Source organism: Mesoplodon densirostris, chromosome 4 (genome assembly GCF_025265405.1).
Source record: "Mesoplodon densirostris isolate mMesDen1 chromosome 4, mMesDen1 primary haplotype, whole genome shotgun sequence".
Classification (NCBI taxonomy): Eukaryota; Metazoa; Chordata; class Mammalia; order Artiodactyla; family Ziphiidae; genus Mesoplodon; species Mesoplodon densirostris.
The window spans coordinates 136,753,292-136,781,085 of NC_082664.1; the positions used below are offsets into that span (position 1 = coordinate 136,753,292).

General features: G+C 37.3%; 1 protein-coding gene across 3 annotated transcripts in view; it reads left to right on the top strand.

The window, feature by feature from the left end:
- The window catches only part of MNS1 (meiosis specific nuclear structural 1), a 103,881-nt gene that overhangs the window by 62,817 nt on the left and 13,270 nt on the right, over positions 1-27,794 (top strand). For all 3 annotated transcript variants that reach the window (XM_060097300.1, XM_060097301.1, XM_060097299.1), the window contains 4 exons: positions 1,648-1,877; positions 2,839-3,055; positions 3,158-3,265; positions 23,106-23,363. In XM_060097300.1, coding sequence (XP_059953283.1) covers positions 1,648-1,877; positions 2,839-3,055; positions 3,158-3,265; positions 23,106-23,363 — 813 coding nt within the window. The remainder of the gene's footprint in view (positions 1-1,647; positions 1,878-2,838; positions 3,056-3,157; positions 3,266-23,105; positions 23,364-27,794) is intronic.

Consider the following 27,794-nt stretch of genomic DNA (forward strand, 5'->3'; position numbering starts at 1 on the left):
AGCAAGTTGCAAAAAAAATTGGAGAATAATACATTTCACAGTACATTTTCATTTTTAAAAACTTGTACATGTATGTATGTGTATGTATGTGTATATCAGCATCTGTGTGTGCATGTATATGCACACACACATATATGTGTTCTGTATATCAACACACATGTTCACACACACATAGAATTAGAGGGGTGATATTAAAATACTTGACCAGTGCAGTGTTATACAGGCCTCAAATAAGAACAGATGCTGGCCGTAGTGAAATGTGTGTGTGCATGTGTGTTAGTATAGAAAATGTCTGGTGGGTTGTACAGCATGCTGTTAACAATGATAACCTTTGGTGTGGCAGGTGGTAGGAGAGGGTAAGGAGACTTCACTTCATGAGCCATATTCTACCCTTTAAAAAATAAAGTAGAACATAAACAATGTACTATCTGACCAGTAGATTGCAGTTTTAATTATTTTGATAATTGAGATTATTCAAGGCAGTTGTAGATATTTATTCTGGCTGTTGAAAGAATTGCTGTTATTTTCTAAATAAAATTGATCCACAAAAATTAAAGTCAAATACTCCTAGGACTTGACTAGGTGTCAGGATATTTAGGTGCTAGTTTTGGCTCTCTCTCTCAGCCTTAGTTTTCTTATCTGGGAAATGAGAACATTGTACTTCTATAAGTGTGTGATAATTTGTACATACATGTTTTTGTCATGTCATATTTTTTCTATAGAGCCTAGTATAACATGCTAAGAAAAGAGAAGGAAAGAAAGAATTTTGGTCAAGTCATATTAACAGTGTATATGTTAAAGGCATCAATTAGATCAGGAATGGCATTAGCATTCATATTTTAATCTGTTTCTTCTTTTATGTTTAATGCTGCTAACCATTCTAGCATTTGGGATGTGATCCTAATGGTAAAGGATGATTTTTTAAAGTGCCCTAATATATTTACTTTAAAACATTTTGTTAAATGATTTCAAAATGCTCAAAACAAGTAAGGAGTTTAACCCATTCAAGAAGGAAGATTGTGTCTAACTCAGAAGGAATGGTCTTGAATGAGTGAATTAAAACCTAAGAAAACAGGCACAGTGACATATGTGACCCTTTTACTAAATTAAAGTGATTACCAGGGGCCTTTAATAAATGAGAAAGAGGAGACTTCAAAGGCCAGTGGCAGGAAAGAAAATTTAGGCTGAGAGAAACTTAAGAGCTGCTCAGAGCTATTTAATAGTAGACTTGTATAAAAAAGATAGTACCGTCCTAACTCTAAATAGCAGCCAATACCCAGTGGAGCTAAAATTTGTGAAAATTGCCTACATCAACTTTTAAATAGATGAAAATGTTGACTACTGCTTTGGCAGTTAACATAGTTGTTAACAAAGCACTTCTAATTTTACTTACTGGTTTTCACATGTGGAGTTTATTCTCCTTATTGCCCTGAGAGAGCTACTTGAAGGTATAGGAAAGCCTCTTTAGGGTTTGACTCATCATTCAAACCGTTCAGGTGACAGTGACTTACCTTTGCTTTTTACCTACACAGTTACATAATATTTTATATAACAGACTTTATAGTATTCAATTCCATCTGCTAAAAGTATTCTATCCTATTGTACTCAGATTTGAAAGTGGAAAGATGAATTTTGTTTTAATAACAGAAACGTGATGCTGAAATAGCCAAAACTATGATGGAAGAACACGAGAGATTAATAAAGGAAGAGAATGCTGCAGAGGAAAAACGAAACAAAGTAAAAGCACAGTACAATCATGACTTAGAGAAACAACTTGAAGAACAAGGAAAGAAGAAGCAGGAAGCTTATGAGCAACTGCTGAAAGAGAAACTCATGATTGATGAAATTGTTAGGAAAATCTATGAAGAAGATCAATTGTAAGTTTATCCCAACTTTCTTACATGCCTAAACATTTACATTAGATTTATCTCAGGCTTGTCATGAAGAGTAAATCACCTAAACAGTGCCTAATACATGGTAAGTCCCAGTAAATGTTATCACATAAACTGAGACCAACTCTTCTCTTTTTTTTTTTGCATAAATTTCTTTCTCTTTCTTTCTCTCTCTCTCTCTTTCTTTTCTTTTCTTTCTTCATTTGTTGCTGTGTGCCGGCTTCCTCTAGTTGCGGAGAGCTGGAGCTACTCTTTGTTGTGGTGTGTGGGATTCTCATTGCAGTGGCTTTTCTTGTTGCGGAGCACAGGCTCTAGGTGTGCGGGCTTTAGTAGTTGTGGCTCGCGGGCTCTGGAGCGCAGGCTTAGTAGTTGTGGCTCTGGGTCTAGTTGCTCCGCGACATGTGCGATCTTCCCGGACCAGGGCTCAAACACGTGTCCCCCACATTGGCAGGCAGACTCTCAACCACTGTGCCACCAGGGAAGCCCCCAAGTCATACTTACCTTTGTTAGCATGATAATTAATTGTCTGATAGTTAAGAAATACTTATTAAGTGACAATGGCTAAACTTTGTTTTTCTTAAGTAAGCCCATATCAAGAGAACTTGTTTTCTGTTCAGTTTCCCTGGTAGACAGCTAAAGTGTAGAGTGCTGTGAAACATATATAAACAGGTGGTGGCCTTTCTGAAGTGAGATGCATAAAACATCATAGTAGGTTAGAGAAGAGGCATAGTAGTAGTTTACTCAGAGAAAATTCATACCTGTTATTATATTTAGTGGCACATAGTAAACACTCAAAATGTTTGTTGCATGAAAGAATGAAAAAATTGTAAATAGGGAAGCCATTTTTCTCCACATCATTATCAACTGAAGGAAATGATACTTATATTTTTTGATATTTTATTATTATTTCTGTTACTATACAACTGCATTCACTATTGCTTTTTAGGGAAAGACAACAAAAGTTAGAAAAAATGAATACAAATCGAAGGTATATAGAAGAGTTTAAGAAAGAGCAGGCTCTCTGGAGAAAAAAGAAACATGAGGAAATGGAAGAAGAAAACAGAAAAATCATAGAGTTTGCCAAGATGCAGCAACAAAGAGAAGAAGATTGGATGGCAGAAGTTCAAGAAAGTGAAGAAAAAAGGCTACAGCTTCAGAATATGGTATTAAAATAATCATCTCTTTAACACTTGAGAAATTCTGAAATATTGGTCATAGAATTTGATTCCTTTACATGTTTGTGTGTTTTTTTAAAAATTTAATAGCTGACGCAGAGATTGGAAGAAGTGCTGCGGCAACGTGAAGATTTAGAACAATTGCGACAGGAATTATACCAGGAAGAACAAGCAGAAATACATAAGAAGAAACTAAAAGTAAGTTTTGGAAATTGAAGGAATGATTAACATAGAGAAGAGTATCATTTTGAGTTGAAGCAGTAGAAAGATAATAGATTTAAACCTAACCATATTGATACATTATATGTAAATGGTATAAACACTACAGTTAAAAGAGATTATCAGGCTGGGTAAAAAAGCTAGACCCAGGCGGCAGTTCACAAAGTGCATCAAAAGCATGATGCAACTATATTATCTACAAAGGAACATAATTTAAATATGAAGACACATATGGTTTAAAAGCAAAAGGATGGAGAAAGATATACCATACCAACACCAACCAAGAACATGTTAGAGTAGAAATCATGATGAATAGGCTAAATTCATGTAGAGGATGTAATAGCCCTAAAGGTGTGTGAACCTAAGTAAAACTTCAAAATACATGCAGAAAAACTGGAAAAACTGAAAGGAGGAATAAATCCATAATTATATCTGAATGTTTCAATACTCCTTCTCATTACTATATAAAATAAGTAGTCAGAAAACCATGGAATATAGTGTTGAATAATATCAACAAATCAAGAAGATTTGTCAGTTTTCTAATTGGGTGTTTTTTTTTCATTTATTGTAGAATTTTAAGAGTTCTTTATGTATTCTAGGTACTAGTCTTTTGTCAGGTGTGTTGTTTACAAATATTTTCAGTCAGTCTATAGCTTGTTTTTTCATACTCTTAACAAAGTTGTTTTCCAAGTAAATGTTTTCAATTTCTGTGAAGTCCAATTTATCAATTTCTGTTTTTATGGATCATACTTTGGTATCAATTCTAGGAAGTCTAGGAAGTCTTTGCCTACATCCTGAAGAATTTCTCCTTTTTTTCCCTAAAAGGTTTCATTTTCAGTTAATTTTTGTTTATAAGGTATGAGACTTAGGTCAGGTTTCATTTTTGCTTCTCTGTGTCCAGTTGTTCCACACTATTTGTTGAAAAGGTTTTCTCTCTTACATTGAGTTGCTTTTTCACCTTTGTTTAAAACACAGTTGAGCATATTTGTGTGTATATTCCTGGGATCTCTATTTTGTCTGTTGATCTACGTGTCTATCCCTTCAGCAGTACCACACAGTTTTGATTTACTGTAGCTATATAGTTGAAGTCTTCAAAATTGTTTTAGCTATTCTAATTCCTTTGCCTTTCCATATAAAGTTTAGAATAATCTTGTCTGTATCTACAAATAGTCATTGGGGAATTTGATAGGAATTATATTGTCTGAATATCAATTTGGGGAAAATTGACATATTCATTATATTGAGTCTTCCAGTCCATGAACACAGAATGACTCTCCATTTACAGTTGCCCCTTGAACAACACAGGTTTGAATTGTGTGAGTCCACTTATATTCAGATATTTTTCAGTAGTAAATACTACTATTTACACAGTCCATGGTTGGTTGATTCCACAGATATAGAGCAACTGTGGATACGTAGAGCTGACTCAATTTTGTGGATTAACCCCCGTGTTGTTCAAGAGTCAAGTCTATTTAGATCATCTTTGAATTTTTTCATCAATGTTTTATAGTTTTCAGCTTACAAATCCTGTACATGTTTTGTTAGATTTACATCTAAGTATTTCAGTTTTTTGAGTGATTGTAAATAGAATTTAAGTTTTAATTTCATTGTCCACATACTCATTGCTAGTGAATTGACTTTTTTAATGTTTACCTTGTGTCTCATGACCTTGCTGAATTCACTTAGTAGCTGTAGGAGTTGGTTTGTTTGTTTTTTCCATACATAGTGATGTCCTCTGCAAACAGGGGCAGTTTTATTTCTTGCTTTCTTATCTATATACCTTTTATTTACTTTTTTTTCCTTATTGTACTGGCTAAAACTCAGCACTGGCTAGCACTATGTTGAATAAAAGTGATGAGAGTAGACATCACCTTTCTTTGTTATCTATCAGGGGAAAAGCATTCTGTTAATTGTAGTCTTTTTTTGTAGATACTCTTTATAAAGTTGAGGACTTTTTCTCCTATCACTGTTTTTCTGAAGATTTTTGTCATGAAGGGTGTTGAATTTTGTCAAATGCTTTTTCTATATCTATTGATATGACCATGTACTTTTTCTTCTTTAGCCTGGTTGATTGCATTGATTGATTTTGGGGGTTACTGAACAACCTTGCATCACTGGAATAAATCTCACTTGGTCATGGTGTATACTTATAATATATGACTGGATTTTAGTTTTCTAATAATGTGTTAAGGATTTTTGCATCCATATTCATGAGGAATATTGGGTTTTAGTTTTCATTTTTTATACTGGTGTCAGGGTAATACTGTCTTCATAAAATGAATGGAGAAGTATTTCCTTCTATTTTCTAGAAGAGATTGTTTAGAATTGGTGTTAATTCTTTAAACATTTGGTAGAATTTTCCAGTGAAACTATCTAGGCTAGGAGTTTTATTTTTTGAGAGTTTTAAAATATTAATTCAATATTTTATTGTATATTTATTTTAAAGTTTTTATTTTATATTGGAGTATAGTTGATTTATAATATTGTGTTACTTTCAGGTGTACAGCAAAGTGATTCAGTTATACATATACATATATCCATTCTTTTCCTGATTCTTTTACCATATAGGTTATTTTAGAATATTGAGGAGAGTTCCCTGTGCTATACAGTACGTCCTTGTTGATTATCTATTTTATATATAGTGGTGTGTGTATGTTAATCCCAAATGCCTAATTTATCCCTCCCCCACACCTTTCCCCTTTGGTAACCATAGATTTGTTTTTGAAGGCTGTGAGTCTCTGTTTTGTAAATAAGTTCATTTGTATTGTTTTTTAGATTCCACATATAAGTGACATCATATGCTATTTATCTTTCTCTGTCTGACTTACTTCATTTATTATGATAATATCTAGGTCCATCCATGTTGCTGGAAATGGCATTATTTCATTCTTTTTTATGACTGAGTAATATTCCATTGTATATATGTACCACATCTTCTTTATCTATTCCTCTGTTGATGGACATTTACGTTGCTTCCATGTTTTAGCTACTGTAAGTAGTGCTGCAGTGAACATTGGGCTGCATGTATCTTTTTGAATTATGATTTTCTCTGGATATATGCCCAGCAGTGGGATTGCTGAGTCAAATGGTAATTCTATTTTTAGTTTTTTAGAGAACCTCCATACCATTCTCCATAGTGGTTGTACCAATTTACATTCCCACCAACAGTGTAGGAGGGTTCCCTTTTCTCCACACCCACTCTGGCATTTATTGTTGTAGACTTTTTGATGATGGCCCTTCTGACTGATGTGGTGTGATACCTCATTGTAGTTTTAGTGATGTTGAGCATATTTTTGTGTGCTCTTTGGCCATCTGTATGTCTTCTTTGGAGAAATGTCTCTTCAGATCTTCTGCCCGTTTTTTGATTCGGTTGTTTGTTTTTTTGATATTGAACTGTATGAGCTGTTTGTATACTTTAGAGAGTAAGCCCTTGTCAGTTGCATTATTTCCAAATATATCTCCCATTCTGTGGGTTTTCTTTTTGTTTTGTTTATGGATTCCTTTGCTGTTCAAAAACTTTTAAGTTTCATTAGGTCTCCTTTGTTTATTTTTATTTACATTACTCTTAGAGGTGGATGAAAAAAGATAGTGCTACAATTTATGTCAAAGAGTGTTCTGCCTATGTTTTCCTTTTAAGAGTTTTATAGTATCTGGTCTTACATTTAGGTCTTCAATCCATTTTGAGTTTATTTTTGTGTATGGTATTAGAGAATGTTCTAATTTCATTCTTTAACTTGTAGCTGTCCAGTTTTCCCACCACCACTTATTGAAGAGACTGTCTTTTCTCCATTGTATATTCTTGCCTCCTTTGTCATAGATTAATTGACCATAGGTGCATGGGTTTATTTCTGGGCTTTCTGTCCTATGCCATTGATCTATATTTCTGTTTTCGTGCAAGTACCATACTAGTTTTTTGTTGTATTTTTTAAATTTTTGGCTGCATTAGGTCTTCATTGCTGCACGTGAGCTTTCTCTAGTTGCGGCGAGCAGGGGTTACTCTTCGTTGTGGTGTGTGGGCTTCTCACTGCGGTGGCTTCTCTAGTTGCAGAGCATAGGCTCTAGGCACGTGGGCTTCAGTAGTTGTGGCACGTGGGCTCATTAGTTGTGGCGCACGGGTTAGTTGCTCATGGCATGTGGGATCTTCCCAGACCAGGGCTCGAATCTGTGTCTCCTGCATCGGCAGGCAGATTCTTAACCACTGCGCCACCAGGGAAGCCCTACCATACTGTTTTCATGACTGAGGCTTTATAGTATAATCTGAAGTCAGGGAGCATGATTCCTCCAGCTCTGTTTTTCTTTCTCAGGATTGCTTTGGCTATTTGGGGTCTTTTGTGTTTCCATACAAATTGTGAAATTTTTTGTTCTATGAAAAATGCCATTGGTAATTTGACAGGAATTGCATTGAATCTGTAGGTTGCCTTTGGTAGTATAATCATTTTAACAATATCGTTTCTTCCAATCCAAGCGCATGGTATGTCTGTCCATCTGTTTGTGTTATCTTTGATTTCTTTCATCAGTACCTTATACTCTTCAGAGTAAGGGTCTTTTGCCTCCTTAGGTGGGTTTATTCCTAGGTATTTTATTCTTTTTGATGCAATGGTAATTGGAATAGTTTTCTTAATTTCTCTATCTGATCTTTCATTGTTACTGTATAGAAATGCAAGAGATTTCTGTGCATTAATTTTGTATCCTGCAACTTTACCGAATTCATTGTTGAGCTCTAGTTTTCTGGTAGCATCTTTAGGATTTTCTATGAATGGTATCATGTCATCTGCAAACAGTGACAGTTTTACTTCATCTTTTCCAATTTGGATTCCTTCTGTTTCTTTTTCTTCTCTGATTGCATGTTAGGACTTCCAAAAATATGTTGAATTATAGTGACGAGAGTGCACATCCTTGTCTTGTTCCTGATCTTGGAGAAAATGCTTTCAGCTTTTCACCATTGAGAAGGATGTTTGCTGTGGGTTTGTCATATATGGCCTTTATTATGTGGAGGTATGTTCCCTCTATTCCCACTTTCTGAAGAGTTTTTGTCATGAAAGGGTGTTGAATATTTTCAGAAGCTTTTCCTGCAACTATTGAGATGGTCATATGGTTTTTATTCTTCAATTTGTTAATGTGGTGTATCACACTGATTGATCTGCAGATATTGAAAAATCCTTGTATCTCTGGGATAAATCCCACTGGATCATGGTGTATGATTCTTTTAATGTATTGCTGGATTTAGCTTGATAATATTGTGTTGAGGATGTTTGCATCTGTGTTCATCAGAGATATTGGACTGTAATTTTCTTTTTTGTGGTATCTTTGGCTGGTTTTGGTATCAGGGTGATGGTGGCCTCATAGAATGAGTTTGGGAGTGTTTCCTTCCTCTGAAATTTTTGGAAGAGTTTCAGAAGGATACGTGTTATCTCTTCTCTAAATGTTTGCTGGAATTCACCTGTGTTTGCTAGAGTTTTGGTCCTGGACTTTTGTTTGTTGGAAGATTTTTAATCACAGTTTCAATTTCAGTACTTGTGATAGGTCTGTTTGTATTGGGTTGGCCAAAAGGTTCGTTTGGGTTTTTCCGTGAAATGTTACAGGAAAACCTGAATGAACTTTTGGGCCAACCCGATATTTTCTATTTCTTCCTGGTTCAGTCTTGGAAAGTTGTACCTTTCTAAGAATTTGTCAGTTTTTTCTAGGTTGTCCATTTTATTGGTGTATAGTTGCTTGTAGTAGTCTCTTATGATCCTTTGTATTTCTGTGGTGTCCATTGTAACTTTTCCGTTTTCATTTCTAATTTTATTGATTTGAGCCCCCTCCCTTTTTTTCTTGACGAGTCTGGCTAAAGGTTTATCAATTTTGTTTATCTTTTCAAAGAACCAGCTTTTAGTTTCATTGACCTTTTCTATTGTTTTCTTCATCCCTGTTGCATTTATTTCTGTTCTGATGTTTATGATTTCTTTCCTTCTACTAACTTTGGGTGTTGTCTGTTCTTCTTTCTCTAGTTGCTTTAGGTGTAATGGTAGGTGGTTTATTTGAGATTTTTCTTGTTTCCTGAGGTAAGATTGTGTTGCTGTAAACTTCCCTTTTAGAACTGCTTTTGCTGCATCCCATAGGTTTTGGATCATCGTGTTTTCATTGTCACTTGTCTCTAGGTATTTTTTGATCTCCTCTTTGATTTCTTCAGTGATCCATCAGTTGTTCAGTAATACATAGTTTAGCCCCCATATGTTTGTGTTTTTTACAGTTTTTTCCTTGTAGTTGATTTCTTTTTTTTTATTTATAAATTTTTAAATTTATTTTTGGCTGCATTGGGTCTTTGTTGCTAAGCACGGGCTTTCTGTAGTTGTGGCAAATGGGTTACTATTTGATGTGGTACACAGGCTTCTCATTGCAGTGGCTTCTCTTTGTTGTGGAGCATGGGCTTTAGGCATGCGGGCTTCAGTAGTTGTGGCGCGTGGGCTCAGTATTTGTGGCACATGGGCTTAGTTGCTCCATGGCATGTGGGATCTTCCCAGACCAGGGCTCTAACCCGTGTCCCCTGCATTGTCAGGTGGATTCTTAACCACTGCGCCACCAGGGAATTCCTGTAGTTGATTTCTAATCTGATAGCATTGTGGTCAGAAAAGATGCTTGATATGATTTCAATTTACTAAATTGATTGAGGCTTCTTTTGTGGCTTAGCTTGTGATCTGTCTTGGAGAATGTTCCATGTACACTTGTCCCTCCTCCCAATGCCAGACCCTCAGGCTGGGGAGCCTGACGTGGGGCTCAGAACTCTCACTCCTGTGGGAGAACCTCTGTGATATAATTATTTTCCAGCTTGCATGTCACCCAACTGGCAGGTATGGGATTTCATTATATAGTGAAAACACTCTTCATACCAAATAGTTGTGGCTTCTTCTTTGTCTTTGGATGTAGAACATCTTATATGGTAGGTTCCAGTCTTTTTTGTCGATGGTTGTTCAGCAGTTAGTTGTAATTTTGGTATTTTCGTGAGAGGAGGTGAGCTCAGGTCCTACTACCCCACCATCTTTTTTCATCCCCTCAATATTCTTATTAGTTACTGAATAGAGTTATTCAAATTATCTTATTTCATATTCGGTGAGTTTTGGTGACTTGTGTTTTTCAAAGAAGTGATCAATTTTGTCTAAATTGTCAAATTTAGGTGTGTAGAATAGTTTGTACTACTATCCTTTTAATGTCTGCAGAGTCTCTAGTGTTTCATTTCTGGTATTGATAGTTTGTTTCTTCATTTATTTGGTCACTCTTACATTAGGATTTAATTTTATCTGAGGTTTCTTTAAATTTCAGCTCTCTTGAGGTATAATTGCCACATAAAATTGTAAGATATTTAAAATGTACACTGTGGTGATTTGATAAACATTTACATTGTAAAAAGATTCCCCCATCTAGTTAATTACACATCTATCACTTAACAGATTTGGTTGTTTTTTTTTTTTTTTTTTACATCTTTATTGGAGTATAATTGCTTTACAATGGTGCATTAGTTTCTTCTTTATAACAAAGTGAATCAGTTATACTCATACATATGTTCCCATATCTCTTCCCTCTTGCATCTCCCTCCCTCCCACCCTTCCTATCCCACACCTCTAGATGGTCACAAAGCACCGAGCTGATCTACCTGTGCTATGCGGCTGCTTCCCACTAGCTATCTATTTTACGTTTGGTAGTGTATATATGTCCATGCCTCTCTCTCGCTTTGTCACAGCTTACCCTTCCCCCTCCCCATATCCTCAAGTCCATTCTCTAGTAGGTCTGTGTCTTTATTCCCATCTTGCCCCTAGGTTCTTCATGACATTTTTTCCCTTAAATTCCATATATATGTGTTAGCATACAGTATTTGTCTTTCTCTTTCTGACTTACTTCACTCTGTATGACAGACTCTAGGTCCACCCACCTCACTACAAATAACTCAATTTCGTTTCTTTTTATGGCTGAGTAATATTCCATTGTATATATGTGCCACATCTTCTTTATCTATTCATCCGATGATGGACACTTAGGTTGTTTCCATCTTCTGGCTATTGTAAATAGAGCTGCAATGAACATTTTGGTACATGCCTCTTTTTGAATTCTGGTTTTCTCAGGGTATATGTCCAGTAGTGGGATTGCTGGGTCGTATGGTAGTTCTATTTGTAGTTTGTTAAGGAACCTCCATACTGTTCTCCATAGTGGCTGTACCAATTCACATTCCCACCAGCAGTGCAAGAGTGTTTTCTTTTCTCCACACCCTCTCCAGCATTTATTATTTCTAGATTTTTGGATGATGGGCATTCTGACTGGTGTGAGATGATATCTCATTGTAGTTTTGATTTACATTTCTCTAATGATTAATGATGTTGAGCATTCTTTCATGTGCTTGTTGGCAGTCTGTATATCTTCTTTGGAGAAATGTCTATTTAGGTCTTCTGCCCATTTTTGGATTGGGTTGTTTGTTTTTTTGCTATTGAGCTGCATGAGCTGCTTATAAATTTTGGAGATTAATCCCTTGTCAGTTGCTTCATTTGCAAATATTTTCTCCCATTCTGAGGGTTGTCTTTTGGTCTTGTTTATGGTTTCCTTTGCTGTGCAAAAGCTTTGAACTTTCATTAGGTTCCATTTGTTTATTTTTGTTTTTATTTCCATTTCTCTAGGAGGTGGGTCAAAAAGGATCCTGCTGTGATTTATGACATAGAATGTTCTGCCTATGTTTTCCTCTAAGAGTTTGATAGTTTCTGGCCTTACATTTAGGTCTTTAATCCATTTTGAGCTTATTTTTGTGTATGGTGTTAGGGGGTGATCTAATCTCATACTTTTACATGTCCCTGTCCAGTTTTCCCAGCACCACTTATTGAAGAGGCTGTCCTTTCTCCACTGTACATTACTGCCTCCTTTATCAAAGATAAGGTGACCATATGTGCGTGGGTTTGTCTCTGGGCTTTCTATCCTGTTCCATTGATCTATCTTTCTGTTTTTGTGCCAGTACCATACTGTCTTGATTACTGTAGCTTTGTAGTATAGTCTGAAGTCAGGGAGCCTGATTCCTCCAGCTCCGTTTTTTGTTTTCAAGATTGCTTTGGCTATTCGGGGTCTTTTGTATTTCTATGCAAATTGTGAAATTTTTTGTTCTAGTTCTGTGAAAAATGCCAGTGGTAGTTTGATAGGGATTGCATTGAGTCTGTAGATTGCTTTGGGTAGTAGAGTCATTTTAACAATGCTGATTCTTCCAATCCATCTATTTGTATCATCCTTAATCTCCATCCTAAATAGATGGAGAGATGATTCTCTCCATCTATTTGAATCATCCTTAATTTCTTTCATCAGTGGCTTATAATTTTCTGAATACAGGTCTTTTGTCTCCTTAGATAGGTTTATTCCTAGATATTTTATTCATTTTGTTGCAATGGTAAATGGGAGTGTTTTCTTGATTTCACTTTCAGATTTTTCATCATTAGTGTATAGGAATGCCAGAGGTTTCTGTGCATTAATGTTGTATCCTGCTACTTTACCAAATTCATTGATAAGCTCTAGTGGTTTTCTGGTAGCATCTTTAGGATTTTCTATGTATAGTATCATGTCATCTGCAAACAGTGACAGCTTTACTTCTTCTTTTTTCATTTGGATTTCATTTATTTCCTTTTCTTCTCTGATTGCTGTGGCTAAAACTTCCAAAACTATGTTGAATAAGTGTGGTGAGAGTGTGCAACCTTGTCTTTTTCCTGATCTTAGTGGAAATGCTTCCAGTTTTTCACCATTGAGGATGAGGCTGGCTATGGGTTTGTCATATATGGCCTTTATTATGTTGAGGAAAGTTCCCACTATCTCTAATTTCTGCAGGGTTTTTATCATAAATTGGTGTCCAATTTTGTCAAAAGCTTTGTCTGTATCGAGATGATCATATGGTTTTTCTCCTTCAATTTGTTAATATGATTGATTTAGGTATATTGAAGAATCCTTGCATTCCTGGAATAAACACCACTTGATCATGGTGTATGATCCTTTTAATGTGCTGTTGGATTCTGTTTGCTAGTATTTTGTTGAGGATTTTTGAATCTATGTTCATCAGTGATAATGGCTTGTAGTTTTCATTCTTTGTGACATCCTTGTCTGGTTTTGGTATCAAGGTGATGGTGGCCTCCTAGAATGAGTTTGGGAGTGTTCCTTCCTCTGCTATATTTTGGAAGAGTTAGAGAAGGATAGGCATTAGCTCTTCTCTAAATGTTTGATAGAATTCGCCTGTGAAGCCACCTGGTCCTAGGCTTTTGTGTGTTGGAAGATTTTTAATCACAGTTTCAATTTCAGTGCTTGTGATTGGTCTGTTCATATTTTCTATTTCTTCCTGATTCACTCTTGGCAGTTGTGCATTTCTAAGAATTTGTCCATTTCTTCCAGGTTGTCCATTTTATTGGCATAGAGTTGCTTGTAGTAATCTCTCATGATCTTTTGTATTTCTGCAGTGTCAGCTGTTACTTCTCCTTTTTCATTTCTAATTCTATTGATTTGAGTCTTCTCCCTTTTATTCTTGATGAGTCTGGCTAATGGTTTATCAATTTTGTTTATCTTCTCAAAAGAACCAGCTTTTAGGTTTTTTTTTTCCAGCTTTTAGTTTTATTGATCTTTGTAATCATTTCCTTCATTTCTTTCTGATCTGATTTTTATGATTTCTTCCCTTCTGCTAACTTTGGGGTTCTTTTGTTCTTCTTATTGCTTTAGGTGCAAGGTTAGGTTGTTTATTCGAGATATTTCCTGTTTCTTAATGTAGGATTGTACTGCTATAAACTTCCCTCTTAGAACTGCTTTTGCTGCATCCCATAGGTTTTGGGTCGTCGTGTCTCCATTGTTATTTGTTTCTAGGTATTTTTTGATTTCCTCTTTGATTTCTTCAGTGATCACTTCGTTTTTAAGTAGTGTATTGTTTAGCCTCCATGTGTTTGTATGTTTTACAGCTCTTTTCCTGTAATTGATATCTAGTCTCATAGCGTTGTGGTTGGAAAAGATACTTGATACAATTTCAATTTTCTTCAATTTACCAAGGCTTGATTTGTGACCCAAGATATGATTTATCCTGGAGAATGTTCCATGAGCACTTGAGAAAAATGTGTATTCTGTTGTTTTTGGATGGAATGTCCTATAAATATCAATTAAGTCCATCTTGTTTAATGTATCATTTAAAGCTTGTATTTCCTTATTTATTTTCATTTTGGATGATCTGTCCATTGGTGAAAATGGAGTGTTAAGGTCCCCTACTATGAATGCGTTACTGTCGATTTCCCCTTTTATGGGTGTTAGTATTTGCCTTATGTATTGAGGTGCTCCTACTTCGGGTGCATAAATATTTACAATTGTTATATCTTCTTCTTGGATCGATCCCTTGATCATTATGTAGTGTCCTTCTTTGTCTCTTCTAATAGTCTTTATTTTAAAGTCTATTTTGTCTGTTATGAGAATTGCTACTCCAGCTTTCTTTTGATTTCCATTTGCATGGAATATATTTTTCCATCCCCTTACTTTCAGTCTGTATGTGTCTCTAGGTCTGAAGTGGGTCTCTTGTAGACAGCATATATATGGGTCTTATTTTTGTATCCATTCAGCCAATCCGTGTCTTTTGGTGGGAGCATTTAGTCCATTTACATTTAAGGTAATTATTGATATGTATGTTCCTATTCCCATTTTCTTAATTGTTTTGGGTTCATTATTGTAGTTCTTTTCCTTCTGTTGTGTTTCTTGCCTAGAGAAGTTCCTTTAGCATTTGTTGTAAAGCTGGTTTGGTGGTGCTGAACTCTCTCAGCTTTTGCTTGTCTGTAAAGGTTTTAATTTCTCCATCAAATCTGAATGAGATCCTTGCTGGGTAGAGTAATCTTGGTTGCAGGTTTTTCTCTTTCATCACTTTAAGTATGTCCTGCCACTCCCTTCTGGCTTGTAGAGTTTCTGCTGAGAGATCAGCTGTTATCCTGATGGGAATTCCCTTGTGTGTTATTTGTTGTTTTTCCTTGCTGCTTTTAATATGTTTTCTTTGTATTTAATTTTTGACAGTTTGATTAATATGTGTCTTGGCGTATTTCTCTTGGATTTATCCTGTATGGAACTCTTTGTGCTTCCTGGACTTGATTAACTATTTCCTTTCCCATATTAGGGAAGTTTTCAACTATAATGTCTTCAAATATTTTCTCAGTCCCTTTCTTTTTCTCTTATTCTTCTGGAACCCCTATAATTCGAATGTTGATGCATTTAATGTTGTCCCAGAGGTCTCTGAGACTGTCCTCTGTTCTTTTCATTCTTTTTTCTTTATTCTGCTCTGCAGTAGTTATATCCACTATTTTATCTTCCATGTCACTTATCCGTTCTTCTGCCTCAGTTATTCTGCTATTGATCCCATCTAGAGTATGTTTAATTTCATTTATTGTGTTGTTCATCGTTGCTTGTTTCATCTTTAGTTCTTCTAGGTCCTTGTTAAATGTTGCTTTTATTGTGTCTATTCTATTTCCAGATTTGGGATCATCTTTACTATCATTATTCTGAATTCTTTTTCAGGTAGACTGCCTATTTCCTCTTCATTTGTTAGATCTGGTGGGTTTTTATCTTGCTCCTTCATCTTCTGTGTGTTTTTCTGTCTTCTCATTTTGCTTATCTTACTGTGTTTGGGGTCTCCTTCTTGCAGGCTGCTGGTTCGTAGTTCCCGTTGTGTTTGGTGTCTGTCCCCAGTGGGTAAAGTTGGTTCAGTGGGTTGTGTAGGCTTCCTAGTGGAGGGGTCTAGTGCCTGTGTTCTGGTTGATGAAGCTGGATCTTGTCTTTCTGGTGGGCAGGTCCACATCTGGTGGTGTGTTTCGGGGTGTCTGTGGACTTATTATGATTTTAGGCAGCCTCTCTGCTAATGGGTGGGGTTGTGTTCCTGTCTTGCTAGTTGTTTGGCATAGGGTGTCCAGCACTGTAGCTTGCTGGTCGTTGAGTGAAGCTGGGTGCTGGTGTTGAGATGGAGATCTCTGGGTGATTTTCACTGTTTGATATTATGTGGAGCTGGGAGGTCTCTTGAGGACCAGTGTCCTGAAGTTGGCTCTCCCACCTCAGAGTCACAGCACTGACTCCTGGCTGCAGCACCAAGAGTCTTTCATCCACATGGCTTAGAATAAAAGGGAGAAAAAGTAGAAAGAAAGAGTTAGTAGTAGAAGAAGAAAGAAAGAAAGAAAGCAAGAAAGAAAGAAAGAGAAAGGAGGGAGGAAGGAAGGAAGGATGGAAGGAAGGAAGGAAAGAAAGAAAGAAAGAAGATAAGTAAAATAAAATAAAGTAAGATAAAATAAAGTTATTAAAATAAAAAGTAATTATTTAGAAAAAAAATAAAAACAAAACAAAAAATGGATGGATAGGACCCTAGGACAAATGGTGGAAGCAAAGCTATACAGACAAAATCTCACACAGAAGCATACACATACACACTCACAAAAAGAGGAAAAGGGGAAAAAAATCATAAATCTTGCTCTCAAAGTCCACCTCCTCAATTTGGGATGATTCGTTGTCTAAAGGAGGGAGGGAAGGAAAGAAAGAAAGAAAGAAACAAAGTAAAATAAAATAAAGATAAAATAAAGTTATTAAAATAAAAAATAATTATTAAGAAAAAAAATTTTTTTAAAAACAGATGGACAGAACCATAGGACAAATGGTGGAAGCAAAGCTATACAGACAAAATCTCACACAGAAGCATACACATACACACTCACAAAAAGAGGAAAAAATCATAAATCTTGCTCTCAGAGTCCACCTCCTCAATTTGGGATGTTTCGTTGTCTATTCATGTATTCCACAGATGCAGGGTACATCAAGTTGATTGTGGAGGTTTAATCTGCTGCTTCTGAGGCTGCTGGGAGAGATTTCTCTTTCTCTTGTTTGTTCTCACAGCTCCCAGGGCTCAGCTTTGGATTTGGCCCCGCCTCTGTGTGTAGGTCACCGGAGGGCGTCTGTTCTTTGCTCAGACAGGATGGGGTTAAAGGAGCAGCTGCTTCGGAGACTCTGGTTCACTGAGGCCGGTGGTAGGCAGGGGTACGGAGTGCGGGGCAATCCTGCGGCGACAGAGGCCAGCGTGACTTTGCACCAGCCTGAGGCATGTTATGCGTTCTCCCGGGGAAGTTGTCCCTGGATCCCGGGACCCTGGCAGTGGCGTGCTGCACAGGCTCCCGGAATGGGGGTGTGGATAGTGACCTGTGCTCACACACAGGCTTTTTGGTGGTGGCAGCAGCAGCCTTAGCGTCTCATGCCCGTCTCTGGGGTCCGTGCTTTTAGCCGTGGCTCGTGCCCTTCTCTGGAGCTCCTTTAAGCAGCGCTCTTAATCCCCTCTCCTCGAGCACCAGGAAACAAAGAGGGAGAAAAAGTCTCTTGCCTCTTTGGCAGGTCCCGACTTTTCCCTGGACTCCCTCCCAGCTAGCCGTGGTGCACTAACCCCCTGCAGGCTGTGTTCACGCCGCCACCCCCAGTCCTCTCCCTGCACTCTGACTGAAGCCCGAGCCTCAGCTCCCAGCCCCGCCTGCCCCGGCGGGTGAGCAGAGAAACCTCTGGGGCTGGTGAGTGCTGGTTGGCACCGATCCTCTGCGCGGGAATCTCCCTGCTTTGCCCTCTGCACACCTGTTGCTGTGGTATCCTCCACGGCTCCGAAGCTTCCCCCTCCGCCACCCGCAGTCTCTGCCCGCGAAGGGGCTTCGTAGTGTGTGGAAACCTTTCCTCCTTCACAGCTCCCTCCCACTGGTGCAGGTCCTGTTCCTATCCTTTTGTCTCTGTTTATTCTTTTTTCTTTTGCCCTACCCAGGTACGTGGGGACTTTCTTGCCTTTTGGGAGGTCTGAGGTCTTCTGCCAGCATTCAGTAGGTGTTCTGTAGGAGTTGTTCCACGTGTAGCTGTATTTCTGGTGTATCTGTGGGGAGGAAGGTGATCTCCGCGTCTTACTCTTCCGCCATCTTCCCCTCCTCCAGATTTGTTTTTTTATGTGTGAGAATATTTTAAGTTCTACTCTCTTTGGAAATTTCATTTATACAATAAAGTGTTATCAACTATAGTCAGCATGTTTTATATTAGATCCTCAGACCTTATTTGTTTTAGAGCCAGAAACTTGTACCATTTTACCAATGTCTTTCTATTTCCCCCACTTGCCAGCCTCTGGCAACCGTTTTCAACTTTGTGTTTCAATGAGTTTGACATTTTTTTTCTTTTTCGATTCCACACATAAGTGTTACCATGCAATATTTTTCTTTGTCCAGCTCATTTTACTTAGCATAAAGCCCTCAGGGGCCATCCATGTTGTCAAAAATAGCAGGATTTCATTCTTTTTTATGGCTGAATAATATTCCAGTTTATATAGATGTACCACATTTTTTAATCCATTCATATGTTTATGGACAATTAGGTTGTTTCCATATTTTTGTTATTGTGAGTAATACTGCAATGAACATGGGAGTGCATATACCTTGTTAAGATCCTGTTTTCATTTCCTTTGGATATATACCTGGCAGTGGGATTGCTGGATCACACCTAAGAAGTGTAGCCCCACTTGCCGCAACTAGAGATAGCCCACGTGCAGCAACGAAGACCAAAAGCAGCCAAAAAATAGATAAATAAGTTTTTTTTTAATTAATAATTTCTTAATATTGTTAGGAAAATGAAAATGCAAGCCACAGTTTGGTAGAAAATATTCCCTATATGTGTATCTTACAAATAACCTTTATCCAGAATATATAAAGAATGCTCATAGCTTGATAAAAGAATATAAAAAACCCAGTTTAAAAAAATTAATTTATTTATTTTTGGCTGCATTGGGTCTTTGTTGCTGTACGCGGGCTTTCTTTTTAGTTGCGGCGAGCAGGGGCCACTCTTTGCTGCAGTGTGCAGGCCTCTCACTACGGTGGCTTCTCTTGTTGCGGAGCACAGGCTCCAGGTGCGTGGGCTTCAGTAGTTGTGGCTCATGGGCTCCAGAGCACAGGCTCAGCAGTTGTGGCGCACGGGCTCAGTTGCTCCACGGCATGTGGGATCTTCCTGGACCAGGGCTCGAAGCCATGTCCCCTGCATCGGCAGGCGAATTCCCAACCACTGCGCCACCAGGGAAGCCCCCCAGTTTTTTTGTTTTTTGTTTTTTGTTTTTTTGCGGTACACGGGCCTCTCACTGTTGTGGCCTCTCCCATTGCGGAGCACAGGCTCCGGACGCACAGGCTCAGCGGCCATGGCTCATGGGCCTAGCCGCTCTGCAGCATGTGGGATCTTCCCGGACTGGGGCACGAACCTGTGTCCCCTGCATCGGCAGGCGGACTCTCAACCACTGCGCCACCAGGGAAGCTCCCCACCCCGTTTTTTTTAAATGAGCCAAAAGTTTGAACACTTTGTTTGTTTGTTTTTTCTGGCCACACTGCACAGCTTGCAGGATCTTAGTTCCTTGACCAGGTATTAAACCCATGCCCTCAGCAGTGACAGTGGGGAGTCCTAACCACTGGACCACCAGGGAATTCCCAAAAGTTTTAAGTTTGTAAGACAAGATATATGAATAGCCAAGTACACAATAAATTATAGCTATTAGTACTATTATTTGTAATACTATTAGCTATATAAAAATGGAACATTATTTTAGATACTGTTTCATTAACGAGGAGGAAATAGAAACTGTGTAAAATATCAAAACTTATTTCATGTAAATCCTTAATTAACTGCATGTAAGAATATAAAACGTGTCCAGTTTTTTTAAGAAAACATCTTAATGTAATCCACTTATAGATACCTAATGTCAAATAACACCAAAAAGCATTAAGAATAAAATGATGGAGGAAGGCATAACAGGCATATATGACCAAATGGGAAGCAGGTAGGCAGGGTTATCACTAGGTAAGTGGAATATCAAATGAATCCCAGATACCACAGATAAAAGGTATAATCACCAAGGGAGGTAAAACAGAATGAACATTTAATCTTCCACGTAACGTTGTATTGAAGTACATAACTTTAAAAGCTGTTAGATCGCCAAAGAAAATTTACTGGAATAATACAAGGGGAAAGCGTGTTTAAACATCACTAGAAATTAATAACAAATATTTTAAACTACTAACTGAAAATCTAAAAACTTTCTTTTCAATTATTATTGGTTGAAGAGGATATTTGCAGAAAATTCAGAGGATAAATTTATGACCTATCAAAATCTATCAGGCAATTAATTATTAAATGAGAAATATTAGAAAAAACTGTGTAGGCAACCAACTCAATAACTGAGAAAAAAATATAAATTCAAGTATGAGGCAAGAATATGGAAGGAAATAATAAAGATACAAGTAGAAATAAACCAAAAATCAGGAGAACACATTAGCATTTATTAATCCAGTTGCTTAATATTGGGGGGGGAAAGATTTTACTCTGGAAAAATGTAATAAAAAAGAAAAAAGGTGAAAACAAAATTTGAAGGAATAAAGGGTCTATAAAGAGAGTAGACTAGAAAAATAGTGAAAAGTTATTCAATTATCTACTAATAAAATGAAAATCTCAATGGCACAATTTTCTGCATTAAAAATACAGTGATTTCAAAAAATGTAGAAAAACTAGACAAAATAAGATTATTAAGGATATTTCCTCTATCACAAGACTTTTGTGCCCTGCCTCACATCTTCTCAGTCTCACCTCTGATTTCAGTGACAGCTGTGGGGAACAGTTGTGAGGGCTCAGACGGACTCTGTGCTGACGGCTTCCTAAAGTGTAGGGGTGTCGGGGGGGCAGGGAGGTAACATCCTCTGGGGCATCCCTCAACCAACAGTGGACAGAAATTGAGGGATAAATTCTTCTCTGCCTGGCGGCCTTTGGGAAGGTCCTAAAAGGTGCTCCATGCATTCCTCACAAGGTCCTGGCAGGATTAAGCCTCAGTTGTCTGAGGCGGTAACCAGCTCAGTGATGTAACCTTGTGTTGGCTTTTCTTCCTTCCTTGTTTTACTCTGTCCCTCACCAGTGAGATTCCCCCCCTGGTAAAATATCTATATATAAGTCCTTGTTTAAGGCTCTGCTTTCAGAGGAGGACCCAGACTAAGATATCTTTAAAAAGTTTCCAGCCTCAGAGTAGTTTTACAGCAAATTACTTCAAACCTTCAGTGAACTATTCCTCAAACCACATAATGGGTTTTAGAACACAGAAAAGGATGGAAAATTATACAGTTCATATTATGTAACTACATAATCCTGATCCAGAAACATCAGAATACATGAACACTTTTCTGGTTGAAAAACATAATAAATGGTGTGTTGTTTTGCCAAACTCTTCCCTGTTCTTTAGCCAGATGTCTTCACCATTGGATTAAACTAAAATTTGTATGGGAGATGGTTGCCAGGCAATGTCAACAGTTCATTTAGTTCAATATGTACTGAATTTCTCTGTGCAAAGTATTATGATAAGCTGTGGAGGAATTCAAAGCTAACTGACACAGCATCTTTGCCTTCAGTGAGCCTTTGACTTCTATGAAATATATGGTAAATAAACACAAACTATATATTATAAAATCACTACATGCCCAGCATCCCAAAGGAATATAAGATATGCCATCTATGAATTTATTTTTAGTGAGAAGATGAGGCATGTATATATGGAATAAAATTAAATGATGGAACATTAAATGGTGTAAGAGCTCACAAAGAGAGAGAAGTTTGAGTTAGAGTGATTAGAGAAGACTATGGAGGAGGTAGGATTTGAAAAGAGGATTAGATAGGGATAAATGAAGAAAAAGAGGCTGAATGATCAATGTAATGAACAAAGTTGCTGTAACTGATACTGCAGATTGGCTCACTTAAAACCCACTCCTACTCCTACCACATCCTACCCTGTTTTAAATTCATTTTTCTTTATTATAAAGACTATAAAGTTAAAACTATATTTCTCTTCTTTTAGCTAGAATTCTTCATATGAACTATGTTACCTCCAACAGTCATCACCCCCACTTCAAGGTGTGAAGATGGAAGTGAGCAAAATGAGATAGCAGTCAGAGTTACCATAGGCAGAGTTACCATAATAGGACTTGAGCAGTGTGAGGACAGCTTGGTTCCCTGGCCTTCCAGGAAGTTCTGTATGCCACCTGATGGCCTAGAGTAAATCCCTTGTAGTTTGTGTTATCTGTAGGTAAGAACCTTGGCCATCTGGGTGTTGTTAAGGCAATATTTTGAATGCTTTGAAGATTCTGGCCTACCTGGAGCTTGTATTAGAATTGAGCAAATTTGGTTAGATTAGCAAATGATTTAAAATTTATATCGGTCCTAATTGAATAGATAGATGATAAAGCAAAAATGGGTGATGACTGTAAAATTCTTTGTATTTTTTGAAATCTTTCATAATAAAATGTTGGGGAAATTAAACCTTGTAGGAAAGGACTTTAACTGCTTCAAGTAAATTTGAATTTCCCTGAAATACTTCCGATTGTCATTGCTAGATTATTGTTCTGAAAAATATTTATCAGTGATTTAAACACAAGTTTCTAGAATGATTCATAGTTGGTACAAATTATACAGATGACAGATTTAATAAACTGAGATATACAAAAATTTTTTATATCAGCTCTTTTCAAAGTTAATGCATTAATTCTGACTACAGAAACAAGGCGGTAAATATATATTAATTAAAATTTAAAATAAGTAATAGGAGGCAATCCAAGGATAACATGTACTTTGTGTAACTATTAGTTTTTAAAGGATGGGGCAAAGTGTTACCTTGAAAAGCCTTAATTTTTCAGTTTTATTTCATATTGTGACATTAAGCTTAATCAAACTCTGTTCTACCCTATCTTTATAAATCTGCTGTAAAGAAATAGTTACTGAATTAACTTTTATATGTATTGTGATTTAGGAAGAAGCAGAAGAGAAATCGAGAAAGCAAAAGGAGTTGAAGCAAAATTTTATGGAACAAATGGCCTTGAAGGAACTAGTACTTCAGGCTGCAAAAGAGGAAGAGGAGATCTTTAGAAAAGCTATGCTGGAGAAGTTTGCTGAGGATGATCGAATAGAATTAGTGAATGCTCAGAAGCAAAGAATGAAGCAACTAGAACACAAGAGGGCTGTGGAAAAACTTATTGAAGAGCGTCGCAACCAGTTCCTTGCAGACAAAGTAAGAAAAAGTATTTTGGGTTTTTTTTTTGGTAATTATCATTGAATAGCAACCAGCTAATTTATTTATCCACTAAACATTTAACTGAGAACCGTTTATGTGCCAGATGTTAGATATCCACTTACTAATCATATGATATATAAATTTTCTGACCACTTGTTAATCAGTGAATCTAGAAAATATTTGTTGATGCTTTCTATGTGTTAGACATTGTTTGGTGTTGAGAACACAAAGATAAATATGACTAAGTCCATATCATCTATGAGTTTTTGGTGTTGGTTAAGAAAAATACATTAGGGCTTCCCTGGTGGCACAGTGGTTGGGAGTCCGCCTGCCGATGCAGGGGACACGGGTTCATGCCCCGTCCGGGAGGATCCCACATGCCGCGGAGCAGCTGGGCCCGTGAGCCACGGCTGCTGAGCCTGCGCGTCCGGAGCCTGTGCTCCACAACGGGAGAGGCCACAACAGTGAGAGGCCTGTGTACCGCAAAAAAAAAAAAAAAAAAAAAAAAATTAAAAGGAAAATAAAAAAGAAAAATACATTAAAAACAGTGATTATAAAGATATATCAAGTGCATGTAATGATAATTATAGACATGGACATCTTGGTGTGGCAGAGAGGAGACAGATCATGAATGCCCTGGTTCCTATTTTAATGGTGGACTTTATCTAGGGAGACCCACTGAAGAATTAAGAAAGCTACATGATAAGATCTGCACTTGGAAAGATGACTCAGGTAGCAGTGTTGAGGACAGATGTGAGGGGAGTAAGACCAGAGACAGGAAGATCAGTAAGGAAGTTATTATAGTTATCCCAGTGATAGGTGATGAAAACCCATGTGAACAGAGAAGGGATCCATCTGTGAGATGTTAGGAAGGTAGAGTTGATGGGACTTGGTGACCAATTAGTTCTGGAGAGTTGAGAGAAGAATTAGGCTACTACTAATAAATAATGCTATTATGTACTTCCATCTTCAGTGAGTGGTGATGTGCTACAGAAAGAGTATGTACAAAGAAAAGCAGATTTTGAGGGAGTATATAATTCCATTTTGTCCACATTGATTTTGAGGCCCAGGGGAAGATTTCTTAATTGGAAATGTGGATTTAAGAATTGGTGAGGAAACTAGCTTTGTGACTTTGGACACCTTGATTTGTCTATTTGTGTTTCATCCGTAAAACTGAAATAATACTTTAAGAACCAAATAAGAAAATGTGTAAGTGTTTTGAAAAGATAAAGAGCTCTAAATATGAAAAGTACAGATTAGGCATATGGCAAATATTTTTAAGTAGTAATAGAAGTGGTAGTAATAATAACTAACATTTACTGAGCATTTTCATATGTCATTCACTATTCTATACTCATTACAAGCAAAGTAATAACTTTTAACTTTCAACCCTGTGAATTAGGTACTATTACTACCCCCATTTTAAAGATGTGGAAACTGAGGCATAGAGATTATATGTATTGCCCAAGGTTTCACAGCAAGTAAGTGGCAGAGCTGGGATTATTAAATTAATATCATAATGCTGATCGTTCCTGCATGGGTAGACAAAAAGAAATCTCAAGATACTCTTATAATCAACAGATACTTATCTGCTAGGCATTCTGCTGAGTGTTGGTGAGGGAACCAAAACAAATAAAAGCTCATTCTGGTAGCTTCTAATCTAGCAAAAGAAAATGTCTAGATACCCAAAAGACTCGACTATATATAGCACTATATTAAGAATAAATTTCTTAAATGAACAATGTAAACATTTGTAGAATGTGGTAGTGTGGGATTTACTAGTGTTCAATACCTTTATGACAGAACTATGTGGATTTATCTGGAAATACATACAAATGAATAAAAGAAGACAGAGGAGGGCTATTCCAAGTTGGCAGCATATGGAATTATCAAATGGAGAAACCTGAATAATAGGCAGAGGAGTTTTGACATGATACAGAAGAAACTGGTTCTCATAATATGGTCTTTAACAAGAGGAGAAAGTAGTAATTTAAGAGTGAAGAGATGAGGACCTGGAATAGGTTAACAGAGCAGTGGAAGGAGAGAGAAAGGGGAGAGTTTAAATATTTTTAAGGGAAGAATAGATGAGACCTGTATGATTTTTTTGGACCATATAAGGTAGAGTGGAGGAAGGAGTCAAAATAACTCTCAAAGTTTCAAACATGAGAAACTCAAGGAATACAAGTGCTGTTATGTTTTGAATTGGAGCAAAAAGATATAATGACTTCATTTTTAGTCATACTGAGTTTGAAATAGAAACGCAAGTTGAAAAATCCTGAAGGCAGTTGAACAGAAGAAAACTTAGGTCAAGTATTCTTAAGACAAGCATTTCTGTCATTAAGTAGCACAGAGAGTTTCAAACTAAGATGATTCTTCCAAATAATATATTATAATGAGAAACAATCAGAGGGCCAGTGACTGAGACTTGGAGAACATTCTAGTTAGGAGGTGGAAGTAGTAGAAAAAATTGCCAAGACCGAGAAATGGTCAGAAAGATAAAAGAATCTGGAGATCTTGAACTGTGTCAAGTACAGCGCTTCTGCATATGGTCCCAAGCTGAGGTGTCGGCGCAGCGGTTTCGCACTCAAGTGCCAGGTGCAAGGCCTCTGCACACGGTCCCCTACGAGCAAGTGAAACTAGATGAAACACAGAGGAAAAAAGCCGGGTAGATGAAAGGCTCTTGGTGCTGCAGCCAGGAGTCAGTGCTGTGACTCTGAAGTGGGAGAGCCAACTTCAGGACACGGGTCCACAAGAGACCTCCGAGCTCCACATAATATCAAGCGGGAAAATCTCCCAGAGATCTCCATCTCAACACCAGCACCCAGCTTCACTCAACGACCAGCAAGCTACAGTGCTGGACACCCTATGCCAAGCAACTTGCAAGACAGGAACACAACACCACCCATTAGCAGAGAGGCTGCCTAAAAACATAATAAAGCCACAGACACCCCAAAACACACCACCAGATGTGGACCTGTCCACCAGAAAGACAAGATCGAGCCTCAACCACCAGAACACAGGCACTAGTCCCCCCCACCAGGAAGCCTACACAACCTACTGAAACAACCTTACCCACTGGGGACAGACACCAAAAACAACAGGAACTACGAATCTGCAGCCTGCAAAAAGGAGACTCCAAACACAGGAAGATAAGCAAAATGAGAAGACAGAAAAACACACAGCAGGTGAAGGAGCAAGATAAAAACCTACCAAACCTAACAAATGAAGAGGTAATAGGAAGTCTACCTGAAAAAGAATTCAGAATAATGATACTAAAGATGATCCAAGGTTCTATTTCCATGATCCAAAATCTTGGAAATAGAATAGACAAAATGCAAGAAACAGTTAACAAGGACCTAGAAGAACTAAAGATGAATCAAGCATTGATTAAAAACACAATAAATGAAATGAAAAATACTCTAGATGGGATCAATCGCAGAATAACTGAGGCAGAAGAATGGATAAGTGAGGTGGAAGATAAAATAGTGGAAATAACTGCTGCAGAGCAAAATAAAGAAAAAAGAATGAAAAGAACAGAGGACAGTCTCAGAGACCTCTGGGACAACATTAAACGCACCAACATTCGAATTATAGGGGTTCCAGAAGAAGAAGAGAAAAAGAAAGGGACTCAGAAAATATTTGAAGACATTATAGTTGAAAACTTCCCTAATATGGGAAAGGAAATAGTTAATCAAGCCCAGGAGGCACAGAGAGTCCCATCAGAATAAATCCAAGGAGAAATACCCCAAGACACATATTAATCAAACTGTCAAAAATTAAACACAAAGAAATCATATTAAAAGCAGCAAGGGAAAAACAACAAATAACACACAAGGGAATCCCCATAAGGTTAACAGCTGATCTCTCAGCAGAAACTCTACAAGCCAGAAGGGAGTGGCAGGACATAATTAAAGTGATGAAGGAGAAAAACTTGCAAACAAGATTACTCTACCCAGCAAGGATCTCATTCAGATTTGATGGAGAAATTAAAATGTTTACAGAGAAGCAAAAGCTGAGAGAGTTCAGCACCACCAAACCAGCTTTACAACAAATGCTAAAGGAACTTCTCTAGGCAAGAAACACAACAGAAGGAAAATACCTACAATAATGAACCCAAAACAATTAAGGAAATGGGAATAGGAACATACGTATCAATAATTACCTTAAATGTAAATGGACTAAATGCTCCCACCAAAAGACACGGATTGGCTGAATGGATACAAAAACAAGACCCATATATATGCTGTCTACAAGAGACCCACTTCAGACCTAGAGACACATACAGATTGAAAGTAAGGGGATGGAAAAAGATATTCCATACAAATGGAAATCAAAAGAAAGCTGGAGTAGCAATTCTTATATCAGAAAAAATAGACTTTAAAATAAAGACTATTAGAAGAGACAAAGAAGGACACTACATAATGATAA